This window comes from Aptenodytes patagonicus, chromosome 10, assembly GCF_965638725.1.
Source record: "Aptenodytes patagonicus chromosome 10, bAptPat1.pri.cur, whole genome shotgun sequence".
In the NCBI taxonomy this organism is placed as follows: Eukaryota; Metazoa; Chordata; class Aves; order Sphenisciformes; family Spheniscidae; genus Aptenodytes; species Aptenodytes patagonicus.
The window spans coordinates 15,450,124-15,477,347 of NC_134958.1; the positions used below are offsets into that span (position 1 = coordinate 15,450,124).

Consider the following 27,224-nt stretch of genomic DNA (forward strand, 5'->3'; position numbering starts at 1 on the left):
GGTGCCTCCAGCATGCTCCCAGCTGAGCCCCTGGAGGAGCCAGCCCCCTGCCCCAGGACACAGGGGTGGCACCAGCAACGTAGTGCTGGGGGCACTGGCCCGAAAGGTGCCCACGAGCTGTCAGGGCACCAAGCCCCTGACAAGCACCTGCCCGGGCAGCAGGGACTGTCCCGAGCTGCTTGGCCAAGGACCTGCCCCAGGACGCCAGGGACGATGTCAGGCCGTGGGGTCCCGTGGGCACCATGCCCAGCCCCGGCTTCAGCTGTTCCTGTCCCATCCTGTCCCACCACAGCTGCCCTTCTCCCTGGGGGCCGTGGTCACAGCACCCCCAGACTTCCCTCCACCCCCTCCGCTCTCTGGGGCTGAGAAAAGCCCCAGGTGGACAGGTGGAGAGACAGACGGAGCCCCCGGCACCTGCCAGTGCCCAGTGCCTCAGCGGGCCTGGTGAGAGGGGAGACTGGGGGAAGCCGGAGGCGCTGGGTGCGGGTGCTGCTGTGGGTACCGGAGCGAGCCGGGGCATCGGGGGGGGGGCCCAGCCCGGCTGCCCGGGAGGGCGCGGTACCGGCGCTGCTGCAGGATCGCGGGCCGGCCACAGGCCTCCGCCCCGCCCGTAGAGCAAACACGGCGGGGCGGCTCCACGGGGCCCGGCAGCCCCGCGGGGCCGCGGCACCGGCTGTGCCCGACCGGCCCCACGCGGTGGCGGCTGGTGCCGGACGGGGACTGACACCCGCGGCCAAGACCCCGCACCCACTGGCCAGCCACAGCCGGCAGGATACGGCCCCGCAGGAGGTGAGGGCAGCACCGTGGAGCGGGCGGCGCTGGGGTCTGGCTCGGTCCCAGTCCGGGTCCTGGTGCGGCGGCGCAGCCACCGCGGGGTCCCCGCCTGGAGTGGTGGTGGCGGCTGCACTGGGAGCGGCAGGGGCGGGGGTCTGCAGTGCCCAGTGCGGGGCTGCCCTGGGCGCTGTGGTTCGGACCTCTCCCTCCCCAGGAGATGGAGGGACCCACGCAGGGCTCGGGGACGGGTATCGGGCAGCTGCGGCGCCAGCTCGGGGACATCGCCCAGGTAGGGCCGGGAGGGGGCCGGGCAGGGGTCCCTGCAGCCCCGGGCACCCGAGGGCTCCCCCGGTGCATCGGGCTGTGCGCCAGCGGGGACCCGTCTCACCCTGCCCAGGAGAACAATCAGCTGCGTAGCAGCCTGTGCGAGGCGGAGCGCGGCGTCTCCCAGCTGCAGGCGGAGCTGGCGCGGCTGCGGGGGGACTGCTCCGAGCTGGCCCAGCCGCGCAAGAGGTAGCATTTTGGGGGGGGGGGGGGGAAGGGGATGACGGGGCTGTCCCCAGCTCTGCAGGAGACCCTGCTTGCACGTGGCCCAGCGCCAGCCCCGTGGGCTGCTCCGGCAGCCGAGCAGGCGGCACTGCCAGCGGGTGTCCCGCTGAGCCCAGCTGCAGGCTGAGCCCTGCGTGCTCCTGCCTGCCCTGCTGCCACGGGGAGGGCCAGGTGCCCGTTGGGGAAAAGCTGCCCTGCTCAGCCCGGCCGTGAGCACAGGCGGCTGGGAAGCCTGCCCAGAGCTGCTGGCACGTAACTCCAGGCCTGTTGTTGGCAAGCCCTGTAGACACTGGGTGTCCTTGGGGCTCCCCAGCTGTCCCAGCACCTCCACAGGCACCTCTGCCTCCCCAGGTGTGAGGTGCCTGCTGGGTTGGGGCTGGAAGGCCCCATGCAGCCCCTGTGCCAGCCGAGGGGGCAGGTGCCCACGGGGGCCCTGCCGTGAGGATGCTGTGTCCTTGCAGGGAGCAGTTGGCCCTGCAGGAGATGGCAGAGGAGAACCTGGTGTTCACAAGCTACATCAGGATGCTGCAGTACATCTGAGCCTGGCCAGGCAGCGGCAGGGGAGCAGCCATGGGGGCAGCCAGGGACATGATCCTACCTGGGATCCTTTGCTGTGGGTACAGCCCTCCCCTGGGTCAGCCCCTGCTGCCCCCGGGGCCTCAGGCTGCTCCCTCCTGCCAGGATTACGAACAGGATCCTCTGCAAGAGCAACAGCAGCCTGCGCTCAGCCCTGCTGCTCAGCTCATGAGCAGACCTGGGAGCAGTGAGCCCTGCAGCCGCCGCAGAGCACGGGGCTAGCACCCATGCAGGAGGGGAAGAGAGGGCCAGGACCAGCACCCACCTGGGCAGCAGGGGAGGGCAGGGATGCTGGCCACCCCACGGGGCCCAGAGACAGGCTGGCTCACTTCCCCTGCCTGCACCCCCATCTCAGGGAGACACAGCACACAGGCTGCTGTCAGCACTCTGGGACTCGCATGAGCCCCTGGAGCTGGAGGCCACAGAAGCCCCACCCCGGGGTACTCCCTCACCCCCCCACAGGGTGCCTCCATGCTGAACACCTTCTCCCCCACAGCCATTCCTCTCCGCCCAGCCACACAGCCCCCTCACCGCCTACCTGGAGGGCACCCGCAGCAGGTGAGTGATGGAGGGTGGAGGGGCAGCACCAGCTGCAGATCCCCCTTCCTGAGCACTGCCCTCCAGCACAGGAGCCAGGGGGATGACTCCCTGCACTGCCCACTCCCTGCCGCAGCCTCCTGGGCAGACAGAGACCTGGGCCACAGCGGTGCCAGCCTCGGGCAGCAGTGGAGCTCAGCCTCCAGCACGGACACAGCCTCCTCGCTCAGCAGTGCAAGCAGCTGCAGCTCAGAGGATGGGCTCCCCTCCAGCCCCCGCCGGGGCACCAAGGTGAGGGATCTGCCCCCGGCCCAGCACCCTGGGCTGGGGAGAGGGACATAGGTCTGCTTGCCCACAGCTCCTGGGCTCGGGCCCCTCACCATGGCGTCTGTCACCCAGCAGGCCCCCAGCCCCCTGACAGGCAAGGCAGAGGGACCCCGCTGCTCTGCCAGGCACTTCAGCAAGAGGAAGCTTCCTGCCTTCGCACCGGAGGTAACCAGCAACTCCCCATCCGGTGCAAAGGACCAGGCTGGGGCACACCCACACCCCATGCTGGCCCCCCCCCCCCGCTTGTCTCACCAGGGGTGCAAGAGGAGGGAGGAACCCATGCCCCCCTGCCCCATGTACCGGCTGGTGCTGGCGAGGGACACAGGCACAGGGAAGTCCAGCTTCCTGCTGCATCTCTGCACGAACGAGTTCAGAGGAGACATCTCCGGCACCCTCGGTACCCTCCCCCCTCCAAGCACCCCAGGTACCCAGGCCAGGGCAGAGGCACAGGAGCAACACCCGACTGTCCCTCCCGGCAGGGGTGGACTTCCAGATAAAGCAGTTGCTGGTGGATGGAGAGCAAACCATATTACAGATCTGGGACACAGCTGGGCAGGAGAGGTGACGGGGCTGGGGCTTCTGCTGCCATGCCGGGCCAGCCAGGGCCAGGTCCTGCTCCGGCAGCAGCCCCACAGGCTGGCAGTCACTGCACCAGCAGCAAGGCAGCCCTGGGGTGGCAGGCCTGGCCCAACCCCACAGCAGTGACACCCCCGGCCCCAGGTACCGGAGCATCGCCCAGTCCTACTTCCGCAAAGCCCACGGTGTGCTGCTCCTCTACGACATCAGCTCCCAGAGCAGCTTCCTCAGCATCTGCCAGTGGATTGAGGACATCAGGGTAGGGGAAGGGTCTGACAGGTGCCCAGCCCCCACAGAGAAGGGCAGGAGCCTTGGGGCTTCTTTATGGAGGGCTGGGCTGTGCCCCAGACAGTCCTGGGGGAGCAGGAACGAGACAGGAGCAAGTCACAGTGCTTGCTAAGCAAGGTGTGGGGCCAGCCCCTGGGAGCAGGTGGAGTGCTTCCCCTCAACTTCTTCTTTTGCTGGTGTTTGTGCCAGGTCTGGAACCGTGCTCTGCTCCCAGGCATGGCACAGGCACGATGGGAGGCAGCCAGTGCATGCAGCAGAGCTCTGCGGCTCCCAGAGGAGACAGGGGCCACAGCAGCAGCTGCAGCTGGAAGCTGCCAGCCCCACAGGAGCCCTGAGCCACCCTTCCCTCCCACAGGCCACTGCCGCTCATGCTGGTAGGGAACAAGATGGACCTGCGGCCTGGCCTGCCAGAGGCAGTGGGGGTCCACACAGCCCATGGGCAGCAGCTGGCCACGGTGAGCAGGTGCCTCTTGGGGCCCCCGGGGCAGCAGGGACCCCACTGACACCCACTGCTCCCCCCAGGCCCACAACTCCCTGTTCTGCGAGACCAGCGCCAAGGATGGCACCAACGTGGTGGAGGCTGTGCTGCACCTCGCCCGGTGAGGAGCCCTGCCTGCCATGGCACCCAGCTCTGAGCTGCACAGGGCCCATGGCAGCTGCCAGGCTCTGTCCTGCCAGGGCAGCGGGACCGGCTGACGCTGCTGCTCCTGGCCCTGCAGGGAAGTGAAGAGGATGGTGGGCCAGAGCAAAGACCACAGCGCTGGACTGGACCTCAGCATCCCTCCGAGGGCAGCTCCACGCTGCTGCTGGACCTAGCGCAGGAGGTGAGCCGGCTGCAGCTTCACATCCTCTCCATGGACAATCCCCTGCTCCGACTGTGCCCACAGAGGTGCTGCGGAGCAGCTCAGTCCGTGCGCAGGCCCAGCCGCCATCTCCCCAGACCTGCATCACCTCCCTACGACCAGCCCTGAGCCCTCCTTCCTACCCTCACTACAACCTGTCCCTCTCCAGCACAATCCTTTCCTGGTTTCATTCCTCTGGGCTTCCAGCAATGCTGTCCTCCCCAGGACATTTACCCCTCACCTCCCTCTGCCTACACCTCACCTCCAAGGCTCCCTACACGCCCACGGCTGTGCTCGGGGTCCCACTGGCTGCTCTGACCCCCCAGGTGATGCCCGCAGAGACCCCACAGGCCAGGCCCCACCTTTGTTCCTCACCATGAAGATGCAGCTTCTCCACACCACAACAGCCGTGCTTGGTCCATCCCTCCTCTTCACCAGCACGAAACGTGGCCACGAACGCTCCCTCCCGGCCGGGGAGGGGGGGAGAGGGGGGGGCACGGCAGCAGTGCCCCCCCCGCTCCCTGCTCCCCAGTCAGCCCCATCCCCCCCACCCGGGCACACGGAGGGAGAAGACAGGGCCTGCAGGGCTCCACAAGCTACTTTAATAGGAGACGAACCCGAGGCGGGCCCAGGGCGCTGCTGGGGTCCCCGGGGGGGCCGCCCGGCCCCGGGGCTGCGCTGGGCATCCTGCCGGCGGGCGGCCCGGCCCCGGGGCGGCGGCCCGGCCGCGGGCTACTTGGCGCCCTCCTTCTTCTCGTTGGCCTTCTTCTGCTTCTGCTGCATGATCTCCGAGTCCCTGCGGGAGAGCGCGTCGCCGGGCTGGCCGCGGTACCGGCACCACCACCGGGACGGGACAGGGGATCGGGGCGGGGGGGGGGGCCGGCGGCGCCGGCCCGGCGCTCACCTCTGCTTGCGGGCGGCGGCCGAGAGACCGTCGTCCCGCCGCTTGCCCTTGCCCGAGTCGCTCTGCTTCTTCAGGTTCTTCTGCCGCGCCAGTTCGCGCTGGTTCCCGCCTGCGACGGCGCGGCCGCCTCAGAACGGCCCGGCGCCCAGCCCCTGCCCCGCGGCCCAGCCCGCGCCCCGGCCCCGCGCTCGCGGTGCCGTCCCCCCCGCCCCCCAGGCCGGCCCCGGACCGCAGGGCGGGTTACGGCGCCGCTCCCCCCGGCCCGGCCACGGCCGCGGCCCGCACTCACGGGTCATGGCGCCGGTCCCTCCCGCCCTCCGCTCCGCCGCCACGTCCCGCACTGCCCCCCCCCGCGCCCCGCCCCGCCTCGCTCTTTAAGGGCGCGGCGCGGCCAATCGCCGCGCTGAACCCGCCCCTGACGCCCTTCTATTGGGCGCCGTTCCGGCTAGGCCCCGCCTGATTGGCCGCGGGCTACGGCTGCCATTCTGCCGGCGGGGGCGAAAAAGCCGGAAGCTGCGGCGCAGGCGCCGGAGCCGCGCCCACGCGCAGGGGGCGGGACAGGGCGGAGGCCACGCCTCGTCATGACGCGCTGGGGGGCGCGGCCGCGAGAGCCGTGCGGGGGGGCGGGGCGGGTCCGCGGGAGTGCGGGGGCGATGCGATGCGGGGCAGTGGGGGCGGGGCGGGGCTGAGAGGGGCGGGGCTGAGAGGGGCGGGGCTGAGAGGGGCGGGGCGGGGCGGGAGGGCCGTGCGGGGGTCCTTTCCCCTCTCCTCGGCCCGACGCGCAGAGCCGCTGCGGGACCCGGGCCGGGCCGCGCCACCGGCGGCCCCGCAGCCTCTCCTCCATCCCCGGCGGCGCGGCTCCTCCGGCAGGGCTCCGGGGCGCCGCGGGGCCGCTCAGGCCGCTCCTTCTGCCGCGGGCGGTGCCGGGGCTCTGTGGGGAGAGACCGCCGCGAACGTCACCCGCGCCGCCGGGGACAAGCGGGCCCGGGACAGGCACCACCCGACGACGGCCCGTCCCCGGGCGGCCCGGTCCGCCGGCGCGCCTACGCACCCGGGGCTCGGCGGCGGCGGCGGCATCGGGCGGTGGCGGGGCTGCTGGGGGGCGGCGCAGGCCGGCTGGTTCCGGCGCTTCACCAGCCGCGAGAGCTCGGCATGGATCACCTGCGGGCGGCGGGGCGGCTGCGGCGGGCCGGGCTCCGACGGGACCCCCGGCGGTCCCGGTGCCCCCGGTGCCGGGCTCCTGCGGACCCCCGCCCGCTCCGGCGCCCCCGCAACCCCGCGCCGCGGCCAACCCGTCCGGCCGGACCTCGCTGGCCGGGTCCAGCTCCAGGGCTCTCCTCAGGACGAGCGCGGCCTCCGCGTCCCGGCCCTGCTGGGCCAGCAGCTGCGGGGAGAGGAGCGGGCGGTAGCGGGCGGCCGGGCCGGGGGGCGGCGCGGGGCGGCGCGGGGCTCACCTGCCCCCGCCGGAGCAGCGCCCGGCCGTTGTTCGGGCTGATGCGCAGCGCCGCCTCGCAGGCCGCCAGCGCCTCGCCCGCCCGCTGCAGCTTCAGCTCGGCGGCCGCGCAGTTGTTGAGGCACTTGACGCGCTGCTCCCGCAGCTCCTCTTCCTCCTGCGGCCCGGGCGGGGCTGCGGGGCGAGCGCGGCCTCAGCGCCCCCGGCCCTGCCCCGCAGCCCCGGGCCCCCTCCCCGCTCGGTCTCACCGGTGCCGGGGCCGTCGAGGGCGCTCAGGGCCAGCCGGTAGGAGCGCAGCGCCGCCACGAAGTCGCCCCGCGCGAAGTGGAAGTTGCCCCGCTCCCTCCGCTGCGCGCCCAGGCGCAGGCGGACGGCGGGCGGCAGCCGCTGCGAGTCGGGGCCGTCCCGCACCTCCAGCAGCGTCACCTCGAACAGCAGCGGCGCCTCGGGCGGCACGTCGGGCTCCCTGCGGGCACAACGCCGCCTGCCCCTGCCCCCCCGGCCCTGCCCGGCCCCTGCCTTCCCCGGCCCCCCTGCTCTTGCCCGCCCCGGTCCCCCTGCCCTCCCGGCCCCTGCCCGCCCGGGTCCCCGTGCCCGCCCGTCCTACCTGCCCGGGCGGCCGTAGCCGTAGGGGAAGGCGGCGAGGAAGAAGGAGACCTCCCCGGGCTCCATGGTGGGGACGCCCAGCTCCAGGGCCTGCGGACGCGGGCACGGCGGGGCTGGCCGCGCGCGGCACCGGGCGGCGCTCAGCCCGCACCGCGCCCCGGCCGGGGCTGACCTGCACGACGTCGCCGTGGCCCAGCACGAAGGTGAGCCGCGGGTCCCGCTCCACCAGCCCGCCGTCCTCCAGGGCGCCCAGCACCTTCACCGACACCTCCTGGCCCGGCCGCGGCCGCGGTCCGCCCTGCCCGTCCCCCACCACGCGCTTCCGCAGCAGCCGATCGTCTGCGGGCGGGGGCGGCCCTGAGAGCCGCCCCGGGACCCCCGGGGCCCGGCACCCCCGGCCCGGCTCTCCCCTGGACCCCCGGCGCGGCTCTGCCCGGGGCCGCACGCAGGCGCTCACCCGTCAAGTCGCTCCAGCCGTCGGCCGCGAAGAGCGGCCCGAAGGCTCCGGGGCCCGGGGCCGCCAGTGCCTCCAGCCGCCGGTAGAAGGGCCGCTCCTCCTCGCTCACCGACGGCAGAGCGATGGCGGTGTGGGGCAGGCGGAACCGCACCCGCCTGCCCCGGCCGGGCCCCCGCTGCCGCCCTCCGGTCCCCGCCTCCCTCGCTGGGGAGCTGCCGGGAGAGGGTCCCGGCATGCCCGCCCCCGGCCCGCCTCGCCGCCCGCCGCTACCAGCCGGCCTCGGTCCGGGCCCCCCTGGGGCTCGGCGGCGGGCGCCCGCGGCCCCCAGCCCGCACCGGGCGCGTCGCCGTCGGCCCCGCCGCGCCGCGACCGCCCGGAGCCGCCCGGGCCGGGGCCGCCTCCAAGCGCATCCCGCCGCGCCGTTACCTAACGCCGGGAAGCTGCTCAGGGGATTAGCCCGGGCCGGCGGCAAAAATAGCCGGCTCAGGCCGAGCCCCCCCGCGAGGCTCCCGCCGCCCCGCCCCGCCCCGCCACTGGCCCCCGGGACCGGGCCGGGACCGCCCGCCCCGCCCGCCGCGGTCCCGCACTCCGGGCCATGCCGCGGCCGCGGGCGGAGCTGCGCGGGCGGCTCCGGTACCGGGTCTGCGGGCCGGGCCCCCGGCTCAGCCTCCTGCACGTGCGGCTCTCGGCGGCGGCGGCGCGGGCGCTGCGCGGCTGCGGGCGGCGGCAGGTGGGACCGGGCCGGGCTGGGCCGGGGGAACCGGGCGCGGACGGGACTCATCGGCGCCCGCTGTTGTTGCAGGGGGCGCCGGGGCCCGTGATCGCCTTCCAGGGTAGCCAGGGGGTGAGTGGGGGACCGGAGGAACCGGCAGGACCGGGGAACCCAGGGCGGCAGGGGAGTGAGGGGACCGGGAGGGACCAGGGGGGACTGGGGAATCCAGGGCGGCCGGGGAGTGAGGGGACCGGGAGGGACCAGGGGGGACTGGGGAATCCAGGGCGTCCACGGCGTGGGGGGACTGGGAGGGACGGGGGGGACCGGGGAACCCAGGGCGGCCGGGGAGTGGTGGGGACCGGGGAACCCAGGGCGGCCGGGGAGTGGTGGGGACCGGGGAACCCAGGGCGGCCGGGGAGTGGTGGGGACCGGGGAACCCAGGGCGGCCGGGGAGTGGGGGGGTGGGGGGGGAACCGTGGGGGCCGGGGTGAGTGGATCGGGGGACCGGGGAGATCGGAGGGACGGGACGGGTCCCCGCGAGCCGGGCCGGTAGCGCCGGTGATCCCGCCGGTGGGAGCAGGGGGCGGCGGGCGGCGCCGCGGGGTGGATCCGCCGCGCCCCGGGAGACCGGGAGGCTCGGTGCGGCCGCGGCCCTGACGGCCCGTCCCACCGGCAGTGCCTGACAGTGCCGGGAAGCCCCGGGACCGCCCCGCGGTTCTTCGCCTTCTCCCTCTCCCGCTGCAGCCGGGACGAGCCACAGGGCAGCTTCGAGTGTGCGCGGCTGGCCGTGCCCCGGTGAGCCTGCCGGACCCCGCAGTCCCGGTCGCCGTCCCTCCGGTCCCTCTGCGCTTGGGGCTGTGCTGGCGGCACCGCCTCGGGGTCAGCCCCAGCCCTGCTGCCGCCGGTGGGGCCGTGGGCACGGACGGGTGGGAGCGCTGCCCCGGGGTGCCGGTTTTCGCCAGTCAGGTTTGCTCCCGGTCTCCTCCCGGTCCCTGATGGCCCCGGCTGAGCAGCCTCGTGCTTTTGGGATCTAGAAGTCCCCGACGCCCTCTCCGAGCTCACGGCATCCTGAGCCCCCGGTCCCTGTAGGGGCATCCAGAGTGCTAGGGCAGCGGCAGCCCTGGAGATGGGGCCTTTGGAGACAGTCTGGGGACAGACTCCCTTCTCCCTGGCTTGCTCGGGGTGCCCACCGTGCAGGGCCTTCTCTGGGCATTGCATGGGGCCAGGGGGAGCGGGCTGGGCTTGGCTGGCAGGAGGTGATGTCTTCTCCCAGGCTAGGTCAGAGCTGGCTGGACAGCCTGGGCAGCATCCAGGAGAAAATCACAGTCTGTGCCCAGGAGAGCACCTGCCCACTGCTGCGGGAGCGTGTGTCCCCAGCAAAGGAGCCCTGCAGCAGAGCAGTTGTTGAGCCTGATCCGGCTGTGCTTGGCTATGGTTAGTGGGGAGCCGTAGGTGGCACTGGTCCAGGTGACAGTGGGTGCTGAGCTTCCGCTCCCTGCCAGGCTGGGGTTTGATGGCTGCGGGGGCCCTGCTGTTCCCCTGGCACAACAGCGCTACCTCCTCTGGGACCAGCTGGCCCTGAGATGTGGCGGCTGCTGCTTGCCATGGCCAGGCGGCAGCTCCACACGTCTGGGGGTCTCAGGCCGCACCAGTGGGCAGGAGGCACCAGTGGCACTGGGAGAGCTATACAGTGTCCCTGTCCCGTCAGCCGTGGTGGGGCAGCCATGGCAGGCTGGGGGCACAGGGGCGTGGGGGGGGCTATGTGCCGGGACTGTTGGGGGAGGAAAGCAGAACCTGGTGTGATTCTCCCCAGGGGCCTGACCCTGTTCTGTACTGATGTGTCCACAGGCAAAGGCGTCACAGCTCTTGAGAAGGTCGCTGTGACCAGCCCGCTGGGGAAGGGCTCTGCCTGCCACATCCACGTCCCTACAACAGCCAGCCCCAGGGCTTCTGTTCAAAGTCTGATTCAGCGCCGGGCCCTGCGGCCCCATCGCAAGCACGAGCTCCTGCAGTGGCTGGAGGGGATGCCGGCGGGCAGGCCCGGCGGGGCACGACTGCTGGCAGTGCTGGAGGAAGTGAGGGTGCCAGCTGCGGCTCCTGCTCGGCTGCGGGAGTGCTGCAGCATGCCCACGCTGCTGTGCTCCCCTGAGGTCACGAAGCTGGATCCCACTGCCTGCTGCTACCGCATGAAGGGGACCCTGGCGGGCCGGGCGCAGGAGGGCTGGCCAGGGAACACAGCCCAGGAGCAGCAGCAGGCTGCCCTGCCGCAGCACAGGTAGAGTGGGGGCCCTGGGGCAAGCAGCAGTGAGAGCAGCGGGGTCTGGGGGTGCTTGATAGCTGCTGGGGTCCGGCCATGGGCATGCTGCATTCACTCACGGGTACTTGGCACCCTTTGGGCAAGACTGGACCCTCCCCTCTGCTGCCCGGGCACTTGGTGTTTGGAGACACTTTCTCCAGCCTCGGTCTCTGGTCTCTGCTGTCTCGTGCCCCAGGAGCCAGGACTGCAGCCCCTCAGCCCCATCCTTCCTGGTGCCTCTGCAGCAGCCTCCGGAGCACAGCTCCCCTCAGACCCCCGGCAGAAACCTTCTGGGGGTGGTAAGTGCTCATGGGCTGCGGCAGCAGAAAGCTCCTGTGTGTGTGCGTGTGGGGGGAGCCTGGTTCAGTATAGCTGCTTCCCAAAGGCACCAGGCTTCTTCCTTTCTGCATCTCCTTCCCAGCAAAGCCCCCCCTAACCCCCCCAGCCCAACTGCTCTGGGGCTCTGGACTCTGCCCCTGCCTTGTGTCCTAGCCACCCCTGGGCACAGTGCAGCAGTGGCGGGGGCTGGCCCTGCTGTGACCCCCCAGGCATAGCCCAAAGGACAGGGCACGCCTGAGCGCTGACACGAATCAAAGGATGCAGCGGCCCTGGGCTGCGCAGGCTGAAGTAGGTGGGGGACCCTGCAGCACCAGGTCCCAGCACTGGGGTCCAGGACAGGCCTGCGGCAGAGCGAGTTTGTCTTTCAGAAGCGCCTGGCACTGCTGGATTTCTCAGATCCAAGAGCCAGCAAGAGGTCCCGGGCTCCAGCGTCCGGCCCTGGCTTGCAAGAGTGGCACCGGAGCTGCCCACAGACACTCAGCACACGGCACCCAGGAGCACAGGGCCAGCAGCAAGCTGAGCCTTTGCCCCTCGGCAGCCATGCTGGGGAGCTGGAGAACCCAGAGAGCGAGGAGGAGGCAGGTGATGACTGGGAGGAGAGTGCCCGGCACCCGGAGCAGCACCTCTCTGCCCCCAGAGGTGAGGGGCTGCCTGGGGAGGGGGGCCAGGGACACAGCCCCAGGGTGCACAGCCCTGCCAGCTCATGCAGCAGAAGCTGGACCAGACCCTGGGGTGCCCTGGGAGGAGGCGGGTGGCCCAAAACAGGACTCCAGGCAAGCAGAGGGGCTTTGGCACAGAGGCCAAGGCAAACACGAGGACAGTGTGAACCTGGGTGAACTGGGGCCTTGTGGCCTGGGGCCGTCTCTGCTGCAGCTTCGTGGCCCAGCACGGCAGACCCTGTGCCCTGCACACTGCTGTCCCCCAGGGCCCCCTGAAAGGCCCCTGGGATCTCCCCAGTGGGCCAGGGGCTCTATGCCCACCAGAGCCATGCAACTGCAAGCTTGGCACTGGGGAAGGGGCCCTCCAGCGAGCCTAGGGGCAGGACAGGTTCTGGCCAAGGCAGAGGAGAGGTGCTCCAGAAGAGCTTTAAACCTTGTGATCTTCTGCTCCTTGCCAGATGCCAGGTCCCAGGCTCGCAGTTCCTCCTTAGCAGAGATCCCGGATTACTTGCGGTAAGAGAGCTTAGCACTCGCTGCCACGGGGCTCCCTGTCGCTTAGTGTAATTTGGCCCAGCCCCACAGCATCGGGTAGGCTGAGGTGAGCTACCTGCCTCACCTCCAACAGCAACAGCAGAAAGGGCTGCAAGCCAGGCACAGCCGAGTCATAGCCCTGCATGCTCACTGCCCCTCACGCCAAGGGCCTCGGCAAGATGACACAGCACTGCCAGCCCCCCACCCCACCAAGAGCAAGGGCGCTGCTGTAGAGGTCTTGCAGGCCCAGGGAGAACAAGCTTCTCCTGGTTGCAGCAGGAAATACCGTACCATCGGCTCAGCGGAGCAGTGCAGAGCTTACGAGGCAGCATTTAGTGCAGACTACACGGAGTACCGCTATCTGCACGCTCGCATTGGTAATGTGAGCCAGAAATTCATTCAACTGGGAGCCAAAATGAAGACGTTGAAACAAGGAACGGAAGAACGCAAGGCAAGTAGGAGCCCTGGGGCACGATGGCACTATACAGCCATGCTCCGGTTCTGCTCACCCACTTCTTTGGGATTTCAGGCACTTGAAGCTACAATTTTGCATGAGTACAGCCACTTCAAAAAGGTGAGGCTAGATGCAGGGCAGGGACTGGCTTCCCTCCCAGAGCTGATCCATATACATTTTATTTTTTTCCCTTCAGACTTATCCTAGCTACCAGCAGGAGAAGAATCGCTGTGAATACCTCCACCAGAAGCTGTCTCACATCAAAAGCCTGATTCTGCAGTTTGAAGGAGGTGGGAGCTGCTAGGCAAACCACTGCTGCAATTCGTTTTTTCTTGCTTATCAGGACCTGTCCCTGAAGTGGTGGAAGAAGCAGATGCCTGAGGGTACGTTAGATTAAGGAGGAGGTTCAGGAATGTCCTGCTGCCATCAGTGCATCCTTCCTTAGATGTCTGTTTCTCCTCAACTGAAGCCTCATTAGCTTCAGTTTAATTGCAGCACACAGTAAGGGATACCTGGGCAGCCACCAGCACTCCCCAGCACAACACCCTTTCTCACATCCTTTGTCCCTCTTGCCAGAAAGCTTCACTGCTTTGACCAAGCCTGTGCTTACTTCACTCCTACTGGTCCAGGCACTGGCACCGAGCTTACCAAGAGAAGGGCTCTGGGCCAAACCCACTGAACAACTTAACTTGTGCTGTGCCCAGCTGCCACCACGTCTGAAGTCACAGACTAGGGAGCAAGCGAGGATCGGAAAAGCTTCCCCTGGCTCTCCCTTGCCTGATGCAGGGCAGTACCCTGTCCATTAGGGAAGCAGTGCTCCAGTTTGGTTTTACAGAAGGTAGCTGTCAGCAGTCAGAAGTAGGGCCTGTTGTATTCCCGTTCCTTGCACTAGCGTCTGCAGCCAGCTGCAGGGGTCCTGCCAGCCTGAGGGGCAAGGACCACTCGATGTCACACACACACTCCCACCACCCCCAAGGTGCCTTGATGTCTGTTCTGGGAGACAGAGCACCTGATAGCCAGCAGCGAGTACAGAAGGTAGATGTGGTTTAAGATACTGATGTAGCTGGGGAAGAAATTCTTGTACTGCATAGCTGCTGTAGACAGAGAACCGTGTGCTAAGCGTCGTATGATCTACTGTACCTGGAGAATTCCAGCAGCAATAAATAATTGGTACACAGTCTTTGGAGATGTGGGGGAGGAATCCACACAGAAAGCAAGCACTGGCTCTCACCATGGTAACTGCTGCAACACAGCAGTGCCTCGAGTCTGCTGATCCTCACTTCAACTCACATGCAGCCCGAGAAACTCAGAGAGCCAGGGCAACAGCCCATCTCTTTTCACCTACTGTCTCACTCCTGACCTTCCTAGTCAGCACATTCTGGGCCAAAGGAGGGTAGGGCTGCCTGTACCCCGAGATGGTCAGTCACAGCCCACACCATCTGACTGCAGCGTGGGATCCTATTCCTCTGCCTCCTCAAGAGAAAGCCACAGCTACCAGCCTGCTTTCTACCAAGAAAAGTAATGATCTTACAATTAACTGGTCTTAACTGTCCTAACCACACACAAGCCTACTAGCTGTGAGAAGCACCCTCAGCACCGGCCCTACCTGTGTTTGGGTAGAGTATGTAGTTAGTAGCAGTCCTCCCCTACACTTAACTACTTTTGCGCCAGCTTAAAAGCTAATTTATTGCTGCTTGCTTGTATGCTGCTGAGCAAGCCCTATGCCAGACTGCTCTGTATGCCTGCACTTGTCTAGCTCTAACAGTCACATTAAGTACTACGTACCTCTAAACTCGCTGAGGCAGCACTACTACCCTATTGGGCAGCATGCAGACAGCAAAAGCATTTGTGACCAGAGTCCCTAAGCCCAAAATCTGCATAAATATAGCACCTGAAGCACAGCACATTGGGACAGTTGCTGCTACTACGTTCTGGAAGGACTCTCATTCGCTGAGGAAGGAGAACAGACTAGAGGCTGAGCTTAATATCTAGAAACAGACTTCTAAAGGCTCGCTGAAGGACACTAGGCTCACAGTAGGAAGTCGCTGCCTACGAAGAGCAGGATCCTGGTGTTAGGTTTGACAGGTCTCCATAGGACCGGGACACTTGGTCTTAAGGGGGTCGTTTTATTGTTTCACTTCTCCAAATGTACAAAAAAAATTAGAAAATAACCCTACCCCCCACCCCCTCCCAAACCACAAAACAAACCAGTCTGGGGAGCCCCAAAACAGTGCAGCTAAGAGACGGCAGGAAATTAAACAGAACTAGACACAGCAGCTGGGTTCCCTCAGCCCACATGGTCACTGGCTCTTCACAACCCAAAACTGGCCCCAGTCTGCCCAGTGCTTCCCCAATTCACACAGAGCTCATCCTGACAAGATGGCGAGTGGGTACTTTACAAATCCTCCTTCACCTTCTTCTTGGATTTCTTGGTTTTATCTTCCTCCTGCAGCACGGGAGTGTTGGTTGCCTCCCGCTTCAAGTAGCTAATGAAGTCACTCACTTCTCTGCCACCCTGCAGAAAGCACAAGACAATAAGGCAGTGCCTGTACTCCCTGTGGGATTCCCCTTCGCTGGAGGGCGAGTTCAGGTGCCAGGCAGGAGACCAAAGTGACTGCAAGCAGAGCTCTCCCCCGTGGGTCTGCAGCATGCAGCACAACATTCCCAGCAGGTACTACCGGGTGCGTTCCCAGGGTAACTAATGGGACAGAGTGCCACCGCAACTCCAGAGAGGCTCGGCATTATTTGTACACCTGGATGCTACTTCCTTTCTTTACAAAGCAGCAAGAGCAGCAAAAGACTCACCTCATACTTCTTTGGACTCTGCTTCTTGCCAGCTGGAGCAAAATAGATGGTGGGGAAGCTGGGGAGAGAGAAAAGACATCTGAGCTCCTAAGGTGCTCTGTTTTCTTTCAGACCAGCAGACTAGCCCTCACTGAAGGGACTCGCACCCTGCATTCCTCTGGTTTAACGTGGTAACAGCTTCAGCAGCTCTTAAGCCAGCAGGTGTGGCCTCCAAAAGCCTGTCCATGTCTGCAGAGTTGGCTGAGCTCAACTATGTCCAAGTTTGCTAGCTAAACTGTTTTCAGAAAAGCGAGCCCAGCACTGTTTTCACACTGCCAAGAACAGAATCACAGCAGATTCAAAAGCAGAGGAAGGGGTTCAGCAAGACAGGCCTCCAGGCATAGCTAGGACACCAGAATCCCACAGAAGCAAGGTAGATAAACATCCTTTGTTTTCACTCTTCATTTCATCACTCTAAGCAAATGCCTAGCAATTGCATGCCAATCGCCCCCACCCACCCTCCCTGGGAGACTCTTTCCGCTCTTCTGTTGCGGTTGCTGGTCAGAGACAGAAGCCTGAACTCATCCACTGACACGGTGGTGTAACAACAGTTAAGACCTACCCTCTGACTTCATATGGAGAAGGCACATCATTGGCTGTAGCATCCATTTTGGCAATGATGATATTGGGGTCTTTACTGAGCTGTTGGTAGAAAGAGCTTATTAGTAACCAGCCCATAGTAGTTAATACCAGGAACTCGCCAATCAACATCATCTAAGATAGCGATGTCAGAGGACAGTGCACACGGTATGCTAAAAGGTGAACAAGTTTCTTCTGAGCCGTTTTCTTCTGCCTCAACAGGGGCATGGGAAAAAAAGTCCCTCCTTGGTCAGCTGTACGCAGCACACACCTCCCAGTAGCACCTGCTCAATTGGTCTGGTATGACTTCTGGAGAATGCTTACCCCAGAGCAACTGCTTACCTTCAGCCCTAGAAAGTGAGCTGTGAGGATATGCAGTGCTCAGGAAGAAGGGGTGCCTGATGGCCAAATAGCAAAAGGCTGGTCAGATCTGGGAGAACAGCTTTATTTACTCCACTTGTGAAAGTGTGCAGGACAGTGTTATCCTTCACCAGACGGGAGACTATAATCATGCAGAAGGAAAAGACACAAAAACGGAACTTTGCCAGTTGAGGGAATATGTGCCACAGCAAAGGGCACAGGCTAAACCTACTAGTGTGGTTGCTACCACACTCCAGATCCTGCTAATGTACTTCTGCATTCACAGGAGTTGCCAAAACTCATAGTCCTCAGGAATGCACAATTATGGCCCGTTACCACAAAGGCTAGACAGACAGAACCTACAGGATTGTTTAGTGCTGCAAAATTCTAGTTCATGTTTGCAACAGAGTCCCAGACCTACCTTCTCCCCCAATTCTTTGTATTTGGGCTCCAGATTCTTGCAATGGCCACACCAGGGTGCATAAAACTCTATCAGGACATCTTTGTCTTCTGCATTAACAATTTCATCAAAGTTCTCAGCAACCACCACCTGATAATGTTTGATCATACAAGTTAGTTTCTTCCCAGTCAAGAGTGAGGCTGTAACATGACATGCTCCATACACTCTGCCCAAGAAAGCCTGGCCCTCCCACAGTAAGCAGTAAGAGTCACGCTGCACCCACACAGCAAGCAGCAAAATGACCAAACGCACAACTCTTCACCAAGCTATAACACCCTCAACTTGCAGGTAAAAACCTGTCATAGGGTACCAGCACTACCTGCAAGTGAGGATTGCATCTGATGACTGGCTGAGGCCAGCCCCATCCACACACAAACAAGCAGTGACTTCCACTCCCTTGTAAGACCCTCTTCATAAAGCCAGGCCATGGAACGCTTTCATTCAGGGCAGAATTTACTGGGAGGGATGAAAGACAGGAGTTATACCACCCTCCCCAGTGATGAGATGAACACGTAACTCCTTAGAAATAGTGCAGTCACGACCAACTTGAAAGCCATGCCGTGAGGGAGCACAAGCCAAGACAGCAGGCCTTCGTGTAATCCCTGTAAATCTGGATGATCTGCACCTGTAGAGCACGTCACTCGTGTGCTCAAGGAGCAGTTACTATGCCAAGAGAACAAAATGGAATCAAAACTGCAAGCTGCATTTCTCCCTTGGCTCAGAAAACTGCAATACAACAAGGGAGTGAATTCTTCCATCTATCACAGCAGAGACTTCTCAAGATGCCACAACGCAGCACTCGCAGCATGGGACACTGACATATGACTAGAAGCTGCTGCTGAACAGCATTTCTTCATCCACTGGTAGGAGCTGCTGCTATGCTTGATACAGCACTCACCTTCACAGGGCCATCATTGCTTTCAGGGACAGGCTCCGATTTCAGATACTTTTTCAAGTTTCCATCAAAGTAATCTTGCAGGAATCTCTCCAGAGCCTTTCCATCACGGCTGAAAGTGAAGTGACGTTTTACAGCTATCATCATACATATAGGATGAGAAGGGAAAACTTTCAAGGCTGATTTAAGCTCCTTCCACCCACAGAACAGATGCCACCTGCATCTCCCAGAGCACTAGTCTGTGGCTGGCTTAGAAGACCCCAGAACAAGCGCAAAGATGCCCTCAAGAGTTTTGACAGGAGGCTGAATTTTAGGCCTTCCAGCACTCTTAAGTTTCTTTTTCAAGAAGAAAGGTACCACTCTTTCCTGTGCCCTTTAATGCATCTTAGTTCCTAACCAGACACTTAAATATCTTGAATTAAATTATCTACCTTTGTGTAACAGGAAGGGCTGCAAGCTCTCTAGAGGGCAGGAAAACACATGAGTAGGAGCCATTTGACCCAGCAAATATTTCTTCCAACTGTAACATCCAGCTTTCCTGTTTCCTCCAAGCTAACAAAGTATGATTTGGTCAGAGACCCCCAGACCAAAGTCCATCAAGTGACAGGCAACACTGCTAAGTTCAAAAACTTACGAGAATTCTTCCTGCATGACGTATTTATCTCCTTTAGCGGTTCTGATGGCAACAACTGGAGCCTCACCCACGCCGCTGTCTAGACCAAACTCTGAAAGCTCATGGCCAAAGCTTTTCCGACTAGCAACAGCAAAAGACAGTTTGTGGCCAGCATCTAAGAACTTCTTTGCAATCATCATAACTCTGAGGGGAAAAAAAAAAAAACAAACACAAAACACAAAGCATGATTCCTTGGAACATTATCTTCCATATGACGTAACACCCTTCAAGTTGAAGTGCACACTGGACAAGGAATTCAATGGCATGATGTGTTCTGCATAGGCGAGTCCTATAGAAATGGTGTTGAGAAGCAGAGGAGTAAGCTGTGTCTATTGTGAATGAGGCCTGTGCAAACATTGTGCGCATTCAGCCTCCACCCAGCAGCACGATCACCAGGGTCTCGGGCACTGGGGAAAGGACAGAATCCCACACAACACCAGTAAGGAAGTTCATGCTTAAGGTCTAAGGATTAGGGATCCAAAAGCAAGCAGGTGGGGTTTCAAAGGATACACATTGCATGCTTTGGGCTCTGCAGGCAGCAGCCACCCCAATAGTTCCGATGAGAAACTCAGCTGGAAGCTTTCTGGGAGAGAAGAATTCACATACGAACAGTAGGAGAAACTTTGTCAACTGAGCTATGGAACAGCACCAATGCAGGGAACGAGTGAGAGAAGCCGATTAACCCCCCACCGCTGTGTACCTGTTGCGCCAGTAGTTGGAGCCCTTCGCGTTCTTCTCATAGTCCACATCATAGTACGCCACCAACAAGTCCTTCCCCTGGATCAAGTCTTTGTTGTCTTCAGTCATGTGTGGACAGATGCCAAAGCTATCAATGAGACAGATGTTAACAGCTTCAGTTTCACTGCCCAGAACCCATCACCTCCCAGGAATGGGCTTGATGCAGCACACTCTTGTTTCCCACCCAGGAACATTAAATGCCAGTAATCAATAAGACCTAAGGAACTCACATGTTCTCCTGGATAAATTTCTTGATCTTTCCACTGGTGATTTTGTCTTCTGTGTACTTGACAGAGCCGTCCTCAAACTTGTTTGTCAGGCGTGGAGGACGGAATAAGACTATACCCCTGAGGGGAAGCAGGTATCATGAATTAGTTTAAAGTATCCCTGGGTTTCCAAGGATGGCAGCTAGATGAGGCAAGAACCCAATCTCCAGTGACTACCCCCATTCACTGTTCATAGCTTCGACAAGACTGTCTAGTTTCTTGGTGGCACTACTGTATTAGATCTACCTGTCAGACCCTTCTCCTCTATTCAGACAGGCCACAATGAGAAACAAAATAACCCACCATAAGAAGCAATGGGGAAGCAAAACACCTCTGTTGAGATACTTCTCATCTGGAGGCAGGCACTAACCCTCCAGAGCCTGCAACCATTTGTACCTCTCCATCTCAATGCCAAAGAGATAAAAAAGATATGCCACTGGCAGTTGGGGAAGAAACAAGACCTTAAGCTGTGTTCAGAAAGTGAATCCAGTTAACAACTGGAATCCATGAATTTGTTCCAGATGTCTCAATAACAAGAAATCCTTGTGTTAAACAACTTACTCTCCATCTTCCTCATACTTCTGCACCAATTGGTCCTCACTGGTATGTGCAAAACGGTAGTTATCTCTGAGGTTGTTGGCGGCTTTCATGAATTCTGAATAAGCATCACCAGATGCATCTCCAAAGAAGCCTGCAGCAGAAAGACAGATGGTGACCCCAAACCAACTCAGCAGCAGTCACTGTGCAGCCCTCACTGTTTATCTCTACAATGCACTGAAAGATCACTTCTGAATTAAGTCCTCCAATGCATGTTCTGGCCTTCATCTTTGACAGCTTCTCTCCCATTTTTACTGGAACCTTTCTACATTCCCTCCCTTCCACCAGCAGTTGCTCAAGAGTCTGCCCAGCTTAGTCATTCAGCCAAAAGGCAGTTGTCCTCTGAGCACTAAGATACCCATTTGTAACCATCTGACACTACTGTGATAACAACTGCCAATGATACTTAATACAAATAAGTTTGGGAATGCTGATCAATACTCGTCCTGTTATGCTTGTAAGATGGCACCTGATCTGCACAAAGGAAAGCTGCTATTACCACTTGTAAACCATGATCAAATCATACGATGTTGACAGCCTACCAGTGTCACGGGACAGCACCCGAATGTACTTTCTAGCAATCCAAAGATACCTGTTGTCAGCCAGCCAAAAGAGCAACAAACTTTAAAAAATACACACTGTGGTGCCAGGAGGTCTGACAGACAGTCGAAGAATCACAGGAAAAAGAAAAAAAAAAAGGGGGGGGGGGGAAGGTTGGAAGGAATCCCAGAGGTCATCGAGTCCAACCTCCTGCTCAAAGCAGGACCAGCTTCAAAGTCAGATCAGATTGATCGGAACTTTGTCCAACTAAGTTTTGAAAATCTCCCAGACTGAATGTTTCGAAATCCCTCTGGGCACACGTTCCACTGCTTTATCGTTCTCGTGAAAAACTTTTTTGCTCATGTCCATCTGAAATTTCTCTTGCTACAGCTTGTGATACTGCCTCTTAACCTTTCACAGTATATTTCCCGAGACATCTCCCAGAGGTAAGCGTCCACTCATTTCAGTGCTGCACTGCATCTACTTACCCACTACAGAAGCATCTTTATCACCAATGAATTTCTCAAAATCAGCCACAGAATTGAGAGCCACTGAAGCAGGTCCCGCCTGTTTCTTGAGATGACTGACAATCCCATCTTAAAAAAAAAGTGATTAAAGGGATCAGTACAATGTTCCACAAGACATTTTTCAAGCTTCCTAAAACAAAAGTTGTTTCTGCAGAATCCATACACCTCTCCCATACAACAAATATGATGTGAATTGAAAGAGCGCTATTACCAACTTCACATAGGAACCTTCTAGCATTTTCCAGATACCGCACATCAAGGGTACTAGGAGTTAAAGATAATGTGGAAACCTTCACCTTTAAAAAAGAGCTTTAAGGGATACTAAACATCCAGGGCTCTGCCAGCACAAAGAGTTCTAGAAAGGACAAGGGGGGCGCGCGCGTGTGTGTAGGTGGGAACCTTCTTTGTATCCCTCAACACATGTAACATCCCTGACACAAGACTATTATACATGGGTCTGCCTTCCAGCACCATTTCGGCAAGCCAGATGCTTGCCGACGAGCTCTTACCTGCTGTCCTGGGCCCATCATAGGTTCCCGACTCTTCTCCATCTCGAAAAATCTTTAAGGTGGGATATCCACTGACTCCATACTTATTACAGGTGTTTGAGTTTGCTGTACAGTCAACCTAAAGGAAGAGGAACATTGCTACTCAGTGACCTAGCCACCTGTACAGACAAAAGAAAATGGCTTTGCCGTTGCCCTCATTATCACATATAAAGTCTAGAGGGTCTGAAAGCTCTCCGTTGTCTTTAACCAAGGCTGGATTACTTCCACAAAAGGTGTAAGGATCCACAAAGCATCTACAAGACCAAAAGCTGGAGGGTCAAGACTGGGGAAGGAGGTAGCATGGGTGTAATGACAGGCCCAGAAAAATATTTGGGGAAATAGTGGAAAGGTTAAGTAGCCGCGATTTTGGCCAGACTACAGACAGAAAAATACTAGAAAGAGTAAATTCTTGTAATCAGTGACAGGCTTAACAAGAATCAACTGTTCTCAGCACCTTATCAGTCCTAAAGTTCCTACAACGCCTGAAGAAAACAGGCTGACCTCAACTGACAAGGAGGCCATGATGTCAAGAGTCCATGCCACTTCCCAGAAAGGAAGACCCTGATTTGAGAAAACCATACAAGTTTTCTGGTGGAAAAGAAAGCTCTTGGACAACAACCCTTACTAGAGTCAAGGGACAATACCATGAAGTACAGCACTACGCTAGTTCTCAGACTAGATTACACCGCTCAAAGAAGGCTTCTTCCTGCCCTCTTTTACGCACTAGTACACACCCATTTTATGCTCTGCACACCATCTGAGTGGCAGCAGCCCTCGCAGGGTTCAGCTTCCAGATCGTTCCCTGGCGCCTAAATCTTCAAAGAGACGAAGCCCGTCAGAGATCTAAAGAGCCCTGAAAAGGCCCGATGCGCACACCGGCAGGCGTTGTTAGCGGACTGCAACAGCAAAGCTTTTATTTGACCGAAGCCTATCCGTAAGCCACCCCCGGGACAGTACCGCCGCCGGGAAGAGCTGGTGCAGCAAATCCTCACCTTCACGAGCGGCACGATCCCTTTCAGCCTGGTCGCTGCCGACTCGTACTCCGGCGCCAGCCGCTTGCAGTGCCCGCACCTGGGAGGACGGGGGGGGGGGGGGGCGGTTACGCCGGCCCGGAGCGCCTCGGCCCGCCCGCCCCTGCCCCTTCCCCGCACCGGCCGGGCCGGGCCGGGCCCTGCCCTGCCCCCCCGCCCGCCAGGCGCCCCGCAGGGCCCCGCTCCGCCGCTTCCCCCCGCCCCAGGCGGCCCCTCACCAGGGCGCGAAGAACTCCACGAGCACCAGCCCCGGGCGCTCGGCCAGGCCGCTCTCGAAGTCGGCATCGCTGAGCTCCACCACGTCGGAGGCGCGGGCGGCGAGGAGCGGGAGCAGCAGCAGCAGCGCGGCGGGCAGCGGCCGCGGCCGGGGCGCGGACATGGCGGGCGGGGCGGCGCGGGGCTCCCTCCTCGGCGGCGGCGGCGGCTGAACAGGCGCCGGGGGCCGCAGACCGGAAATCCCGCCTCCCCAGCCGGATCTGCCGTGTGGCAGCTCTCCGTTGGGCGCCGTGCCGCGCGTCACGCCAGCCCCGGCCAATGGACTGCCGACAAGGGTGGGCGGGGCCAGCTGCGGCGACCCCCGCCTCTCCCTCACCCGGCCGCCGGGTCTCGGCGCCGCTCGGGCCGTGGCGGGGCGGGGGGGGCGCCGGCGGGACCGGCCTCCTCGGGCTCTGCCGGGCCGCGGCCGGGCCCTGCACCGGGCACCGGGCGCCGACCGCCGACCGCTCCCGGGGCGGCCCGGCCCGGCCCGACTCGACCGTGCTGGGCCGCGCCGCGCTCAGGTCTCAGCCCCGTCCCCGAGCCACGGCGTGGCCCTGGGCTCCCTCCCGCCGCCCGGCCCCGTCCCAGCGTCCAGCTCCGAGTCCCGCCGCAGCGGCTAGCTCTGTCCCGCCGAGCGCGGGGCCTGCCCCTGCCGGGCCCGGGTGCCGTGGCTGGAGGCGCAGCCTCCCCGGGAGGCGCGCGCTGTCGACACGGTTGTCGGTCTCCGAGGGATGTCGTTCATTTAATCACCGTGTTTGTTAAAAACCCTGCCGTGGCCATCGCGTCTGTAAAGCACACCGCTAGTCTGTAAGCAACACGAGCCCGTGATGCCGAGGGCGTTGTTTCAGCCCGGAGCACCGCACGGGCCGGTACGCAGCAGAGCAGCACCCAGCACGCCCGCCGGCGAGGGCTGTAGGACGTGCCGCAGCTCCGCTCGCACACCCACCCGTGTACGCCGACCCACAGCCTCCCGCAGGACCACCGCTCCTGCCTTGTGGAGGAGACCGGCGTTCCCCTGGCTTGGAGCACGTGGGTGCTCCTAGCCAAACCCGGGATCGGGTCTTTCCCGCTTAATCACATCAGTCCGCATTTGCAACTTCTGCTGCTTGGCTGCGCGGTCAGAAATACGCTCCTCGCTGTTCAGAATACCTGCTGAAGGGCTCGGCGTCACCGGCCAGCTCTGAGCAGGCACACCCTGCTTCCACGTCGCTGCCACCATGCCCTGGTAGCGCCACGGTCCTGTGCTGTTCCCGTATGAGGAATACAACTTGGGAGCTGCATAAATCTGCCCGCTGTTAATGATCTCATTTGCGGGGATGCACACAGCGGTTCCAAATCCGTGCTACCACATGCTTTCTCCAAAAGCACAGGAGGAATTACAGTTCCCCAAACACCCCCGGGAATGGGAAAAGACTCTAGAGATAGAACTTCAAACTGCAGGGCTGATAAAAACTTATCTTCCCTGTTACAGAGACAGAATAATCACCTGGGTTTTTTTTTGCCTTACAGAAATTGCTACTAAAGGATCCAAAACCAGACCAGGCTAGCAAGAGCTTAGGAAGGTGAAGAAAAGAAGAATCAAGGAGGAAACATCCGATGAACTCCTTGTGTCCTTGTGAACTCATGTGAACTTATGGTGTCCTGAGAAACACAGAGGGCGATCTAGGAACAAAGGACAGGAAACAAGGGGACAGTGGTGCCAAGTACACGGCACTGCAGGGATGCACAGCAGTGACACCGGAGCTGATGGGGCACGGGCAGTGGGTGGGAGAGGACCTGCAGCGTGACCCAGTTGGTTACAGAAACGGAAAGAGATGCAAAAGCAGCTCCCGCAGGTAATGAACCAGCACAGGCTATGGAGGGAAGACTGCTCCTTCATAACTGCTCGTGCTGTCTTCTTCCCCCTTGCAAGAGCATTGTTGCACTCCCACACCCGGACTCTGGGACACCTCTCGTTGGAGATGCCCACCAGAGCCCTGCCACCACATTTCCAGTGGGGCTGCAAAGCAGGAGCCGGGGGAGCTGAGCCACTAGTGTGGAAGGGAACAGCTGCCCAGTGGTGGCCCATCAGATCTGCGCAAGGTGGGGCTTGCAGCACTGTCAGTACCACAGCACAGAGCCTGTGCACACGATTTTGTTTGTTAGTGGTTTGAGAATTGCCTAGTTACTGCCAGAGGAATCAGGAATTCCCGAGTTTGAATTCAGCAGTGTAACGTCAAGAATATCGGGGGACTGACAGACCCACAGCACCCTGACCCAGGCACTGGGGCATGAGGGACACAGCATGGGAGCTTTGGGGAGCCGCTGTCTGACATGAAAACAAAGACCCTGGGGAGATGAGGCTGCCCACCGGAATGCGGCCTTTGTTGGCCAGTTCAAATGAAGGAGCTGCACGGACGAATACTGCCACAGATCAAGTCCCCGGGCGCAGCTGAGCCCCTGCCCAGCCCCACTGCTCCCCAGTGCCTGGGCCAGGCCTGGGCGTGCCAGGGGGAGCAGGGAGCACCAGCATTGCTGGCACCGCACCCATGGCAGTGCCGCCTGCCTGGGTTCCTCCACGCCGGCCTGGATCGGGTGGGAGGAGCAGGGGTCCCCCAGCTCCCTCTGTTCCGGACTGTGAGGCACCCTGATCCAGTTACTGGGCCAGGAACCTCTGTGCATGGTAGCGGTGAGAAGCGTCCCCAACCATGGATCCTCAGCTAAGGCTCCACCAGGCACATCTGGCACAGGCACGCTGTACCCGGCTACCTTTCCTCTCTGGTTTAGAGCACAGAGGATGCTGGCAGAGACAGAGGATGCTCCCCAGGGAAGCTGCTTCCCCTTGCTGAGGCCGTTTGCTCCAAGCAGGTTTGGACCTTCTGCCAGAGGGATTGCCTCTGGGACCTGAGACAAGCGATGCCCCAGCACAGCATTATGGATTTCCTTGGTAACCAGCTGCCTGTCTGCTGGGCTGGCAGTGAGTGGGCAGCACTTTCCACCCCGCTGCCTGCCTCTGCATCCCTCCCCAAGGACACGGGGAGAGGTTGTGCGAGAGCTCGGCCGAGCAGGAGAAGGGCAGGTGGTCAGCAAACAGCTCCCAGGAGTGCGGAGATGACCCCCCTCACCCCAGGCACCATTTCCTCCTCAAGAAGCAGGGCTTTGGGCAATAATCTAGCCATTTGGGGCCCTTCAGGTATGCTCAGCTCCCGCACTTGGCCAGCAGCAGCTTTACGTCTTCTCTGTGGTGGGAGTGAAAGGGACAGAATAAAATCCATCCCCTCCCACAGCTCTGCTTGGGTTGCTGCAGGATGGTAAGTCAGCCCAGCCCGAAGGTTTTTTGCAACTGTGCCTATTCTCTGCTCAGGTCTCATCTAGAGCAGGAGGAGGTGGCATGGCTATTCTCCTGCATCCGGTAATTTGGCAAACAGGAGCTGGAGTGTATGCAGGATGCAGTAGTGTCCACTTCCAAAATACTCTCCCAGTCCGTGGTTCTGCATCCTGTTGTACCATGCTGTTGGTACCACTGCAGAAAAGAAACCCTTTAATGTTTCTGCACATCTCAGGTTAGCAGCCAGTTGCAGGCTTGGCTGAGCCAGCACACAGAGCAGGGTGAACAAGCTAGCTGGGGAAGAAGTGCCTTGGATGGGACAGGGGCACCTGGACTCCTGGGTCCTGCCACCAGCTCTGCTGGTGGCCATACATGACTAGATTTAAGGCACGTTCACAGCCCAGCCTGATCCTAGCTGGGTGTCGTTGCTTGTGCTAGCTCAGCATCAATACCCTGCTAAGGGAATTGGGGCACAGCCTCTTAAACTGTCCAGCAAAGTTGGCTTTTTCCCTCTTCATGCTGCAGTGACCCATCTGCTTCTGTTTGGAGTGTGCTGCCTGGCCAGGTCTTGTTCAGTGCCCTCCAGCTGCACGGCTCCCCATCCCTGCTGGGCAGAGGAGAAGGCAGAGTCTCTCAGGAGTTGCTTGATCTCTACGCAGATCCCTGGAAGCAGAGGAAGGTGATGCTTACTGATCACCACCAGCTGGTCTGTTTCAACATC

General features: G+C 61.4%; 4 protein-coding genes across 4 annotated transcripts; 1 reads left to right on the forward strand and 3 right to left on the reverse strand.

Moving 5' to 3' along the window:
- Positions 1-5,049: 5,049 nt before the first annotated feature.
- SERF2 (small EDRK-rich factor 2) lies at positions 5,050-5,721 on the reverse strand. Its single transcript, XM_076348721.1, has 3 exons — positions 5,663-5,721; positions 5,374-5,482; positions 5,050-5,265 (listed from the first exon to the last, which is right to left on the reverse strand). The coding sequence occupies exons 1-3, from the start codon at positions 5,667-5,669 to the stop codon at positions 5,202-5,204; spliced, it is 180 nt and encodes a 59-aa protein (XP_076204836.1). The 5' UTR covers positions 5,670-5,721; the 3' UTR covers positions 5,050-5,201.
- Positions 5,722-6,267: 546 nt separating this feature from the next.
- On the reverse strand, positions 6,268-8,124 carry LOC143165218 (peptidyl-prolyl cis-trans isomerase FKBP8-like). The gene is given in 8 exon segments (XM_076348673.1): positions 6,268-6,304; positions 6,425-6,534; positions 6,680-6,757; positions 6,828-7,000; positions 7,075-7,292; positions 7,434-7,574; positions 7,576-7,771; positions 7,890-8,124. Coding segments are annotated over 8 exon segments (1,188 nt in total).
- Positions 8,125-8,484: 360 nt separating this feature from the next.
- On the forward strand, positions 8,485-13,184 carry ELL3 (elongation factor for RNA polymerase II 3). The gene is made up of 8 exons (XM_076348674.1): positions 8,485-8,733; positions 9,278-9,396; positions 9,875-10,035; positions 10,450-10,876; positions 11,775-11,875; positions 12,354-12,408; positions 12,703-12,877; positions 13,077-13,184. The coding sequence occupies exons 1-8, from the start codon at positions 8,485-8,487 to the stop codon at positions 13,182-13,184; spliced, it is 1,395 nt and encodes a 464-aa protein (XP_076204789.1).
- Positions 13,185-14,992: 1,808 nt separating this feature from the next.
- On the reverse strand, positions 14,993-23,331 carry PDIA3 (protein disulfide isomerase family A member 3). The gene is made up of 13 exons (XM_076348224.1): positions 23,157-23,331; positions 22,900-22,978; positions 21,869-21,986; positions 21,321-21,428; positions 20,257-20,386; positions 19,660-19,776; positions 19,392-19,517; positions 18,653-18,835; positions 18,022-18,130; positions 17,085-17,213; positions 16,287-16,366; positions 15,686-15,743; positions 14,993-15,395 (listed from the first exon to the last, which is right to left on the reverse strand). Exons 1-13 carry the CDS (start codon positions 23,315-23,317, stop codon positions 15,276-15,278), a joined length of 1,518 nt encoding a protein of 505 aa, XP_076204339.1. The 5' UTR covers positions 23,318-23,331; the 3' UTR covers positions 14,993-15,275.
- Between the last annotated feature and the right edge of the window lie 3,893 nt (positions 23,332-27,224).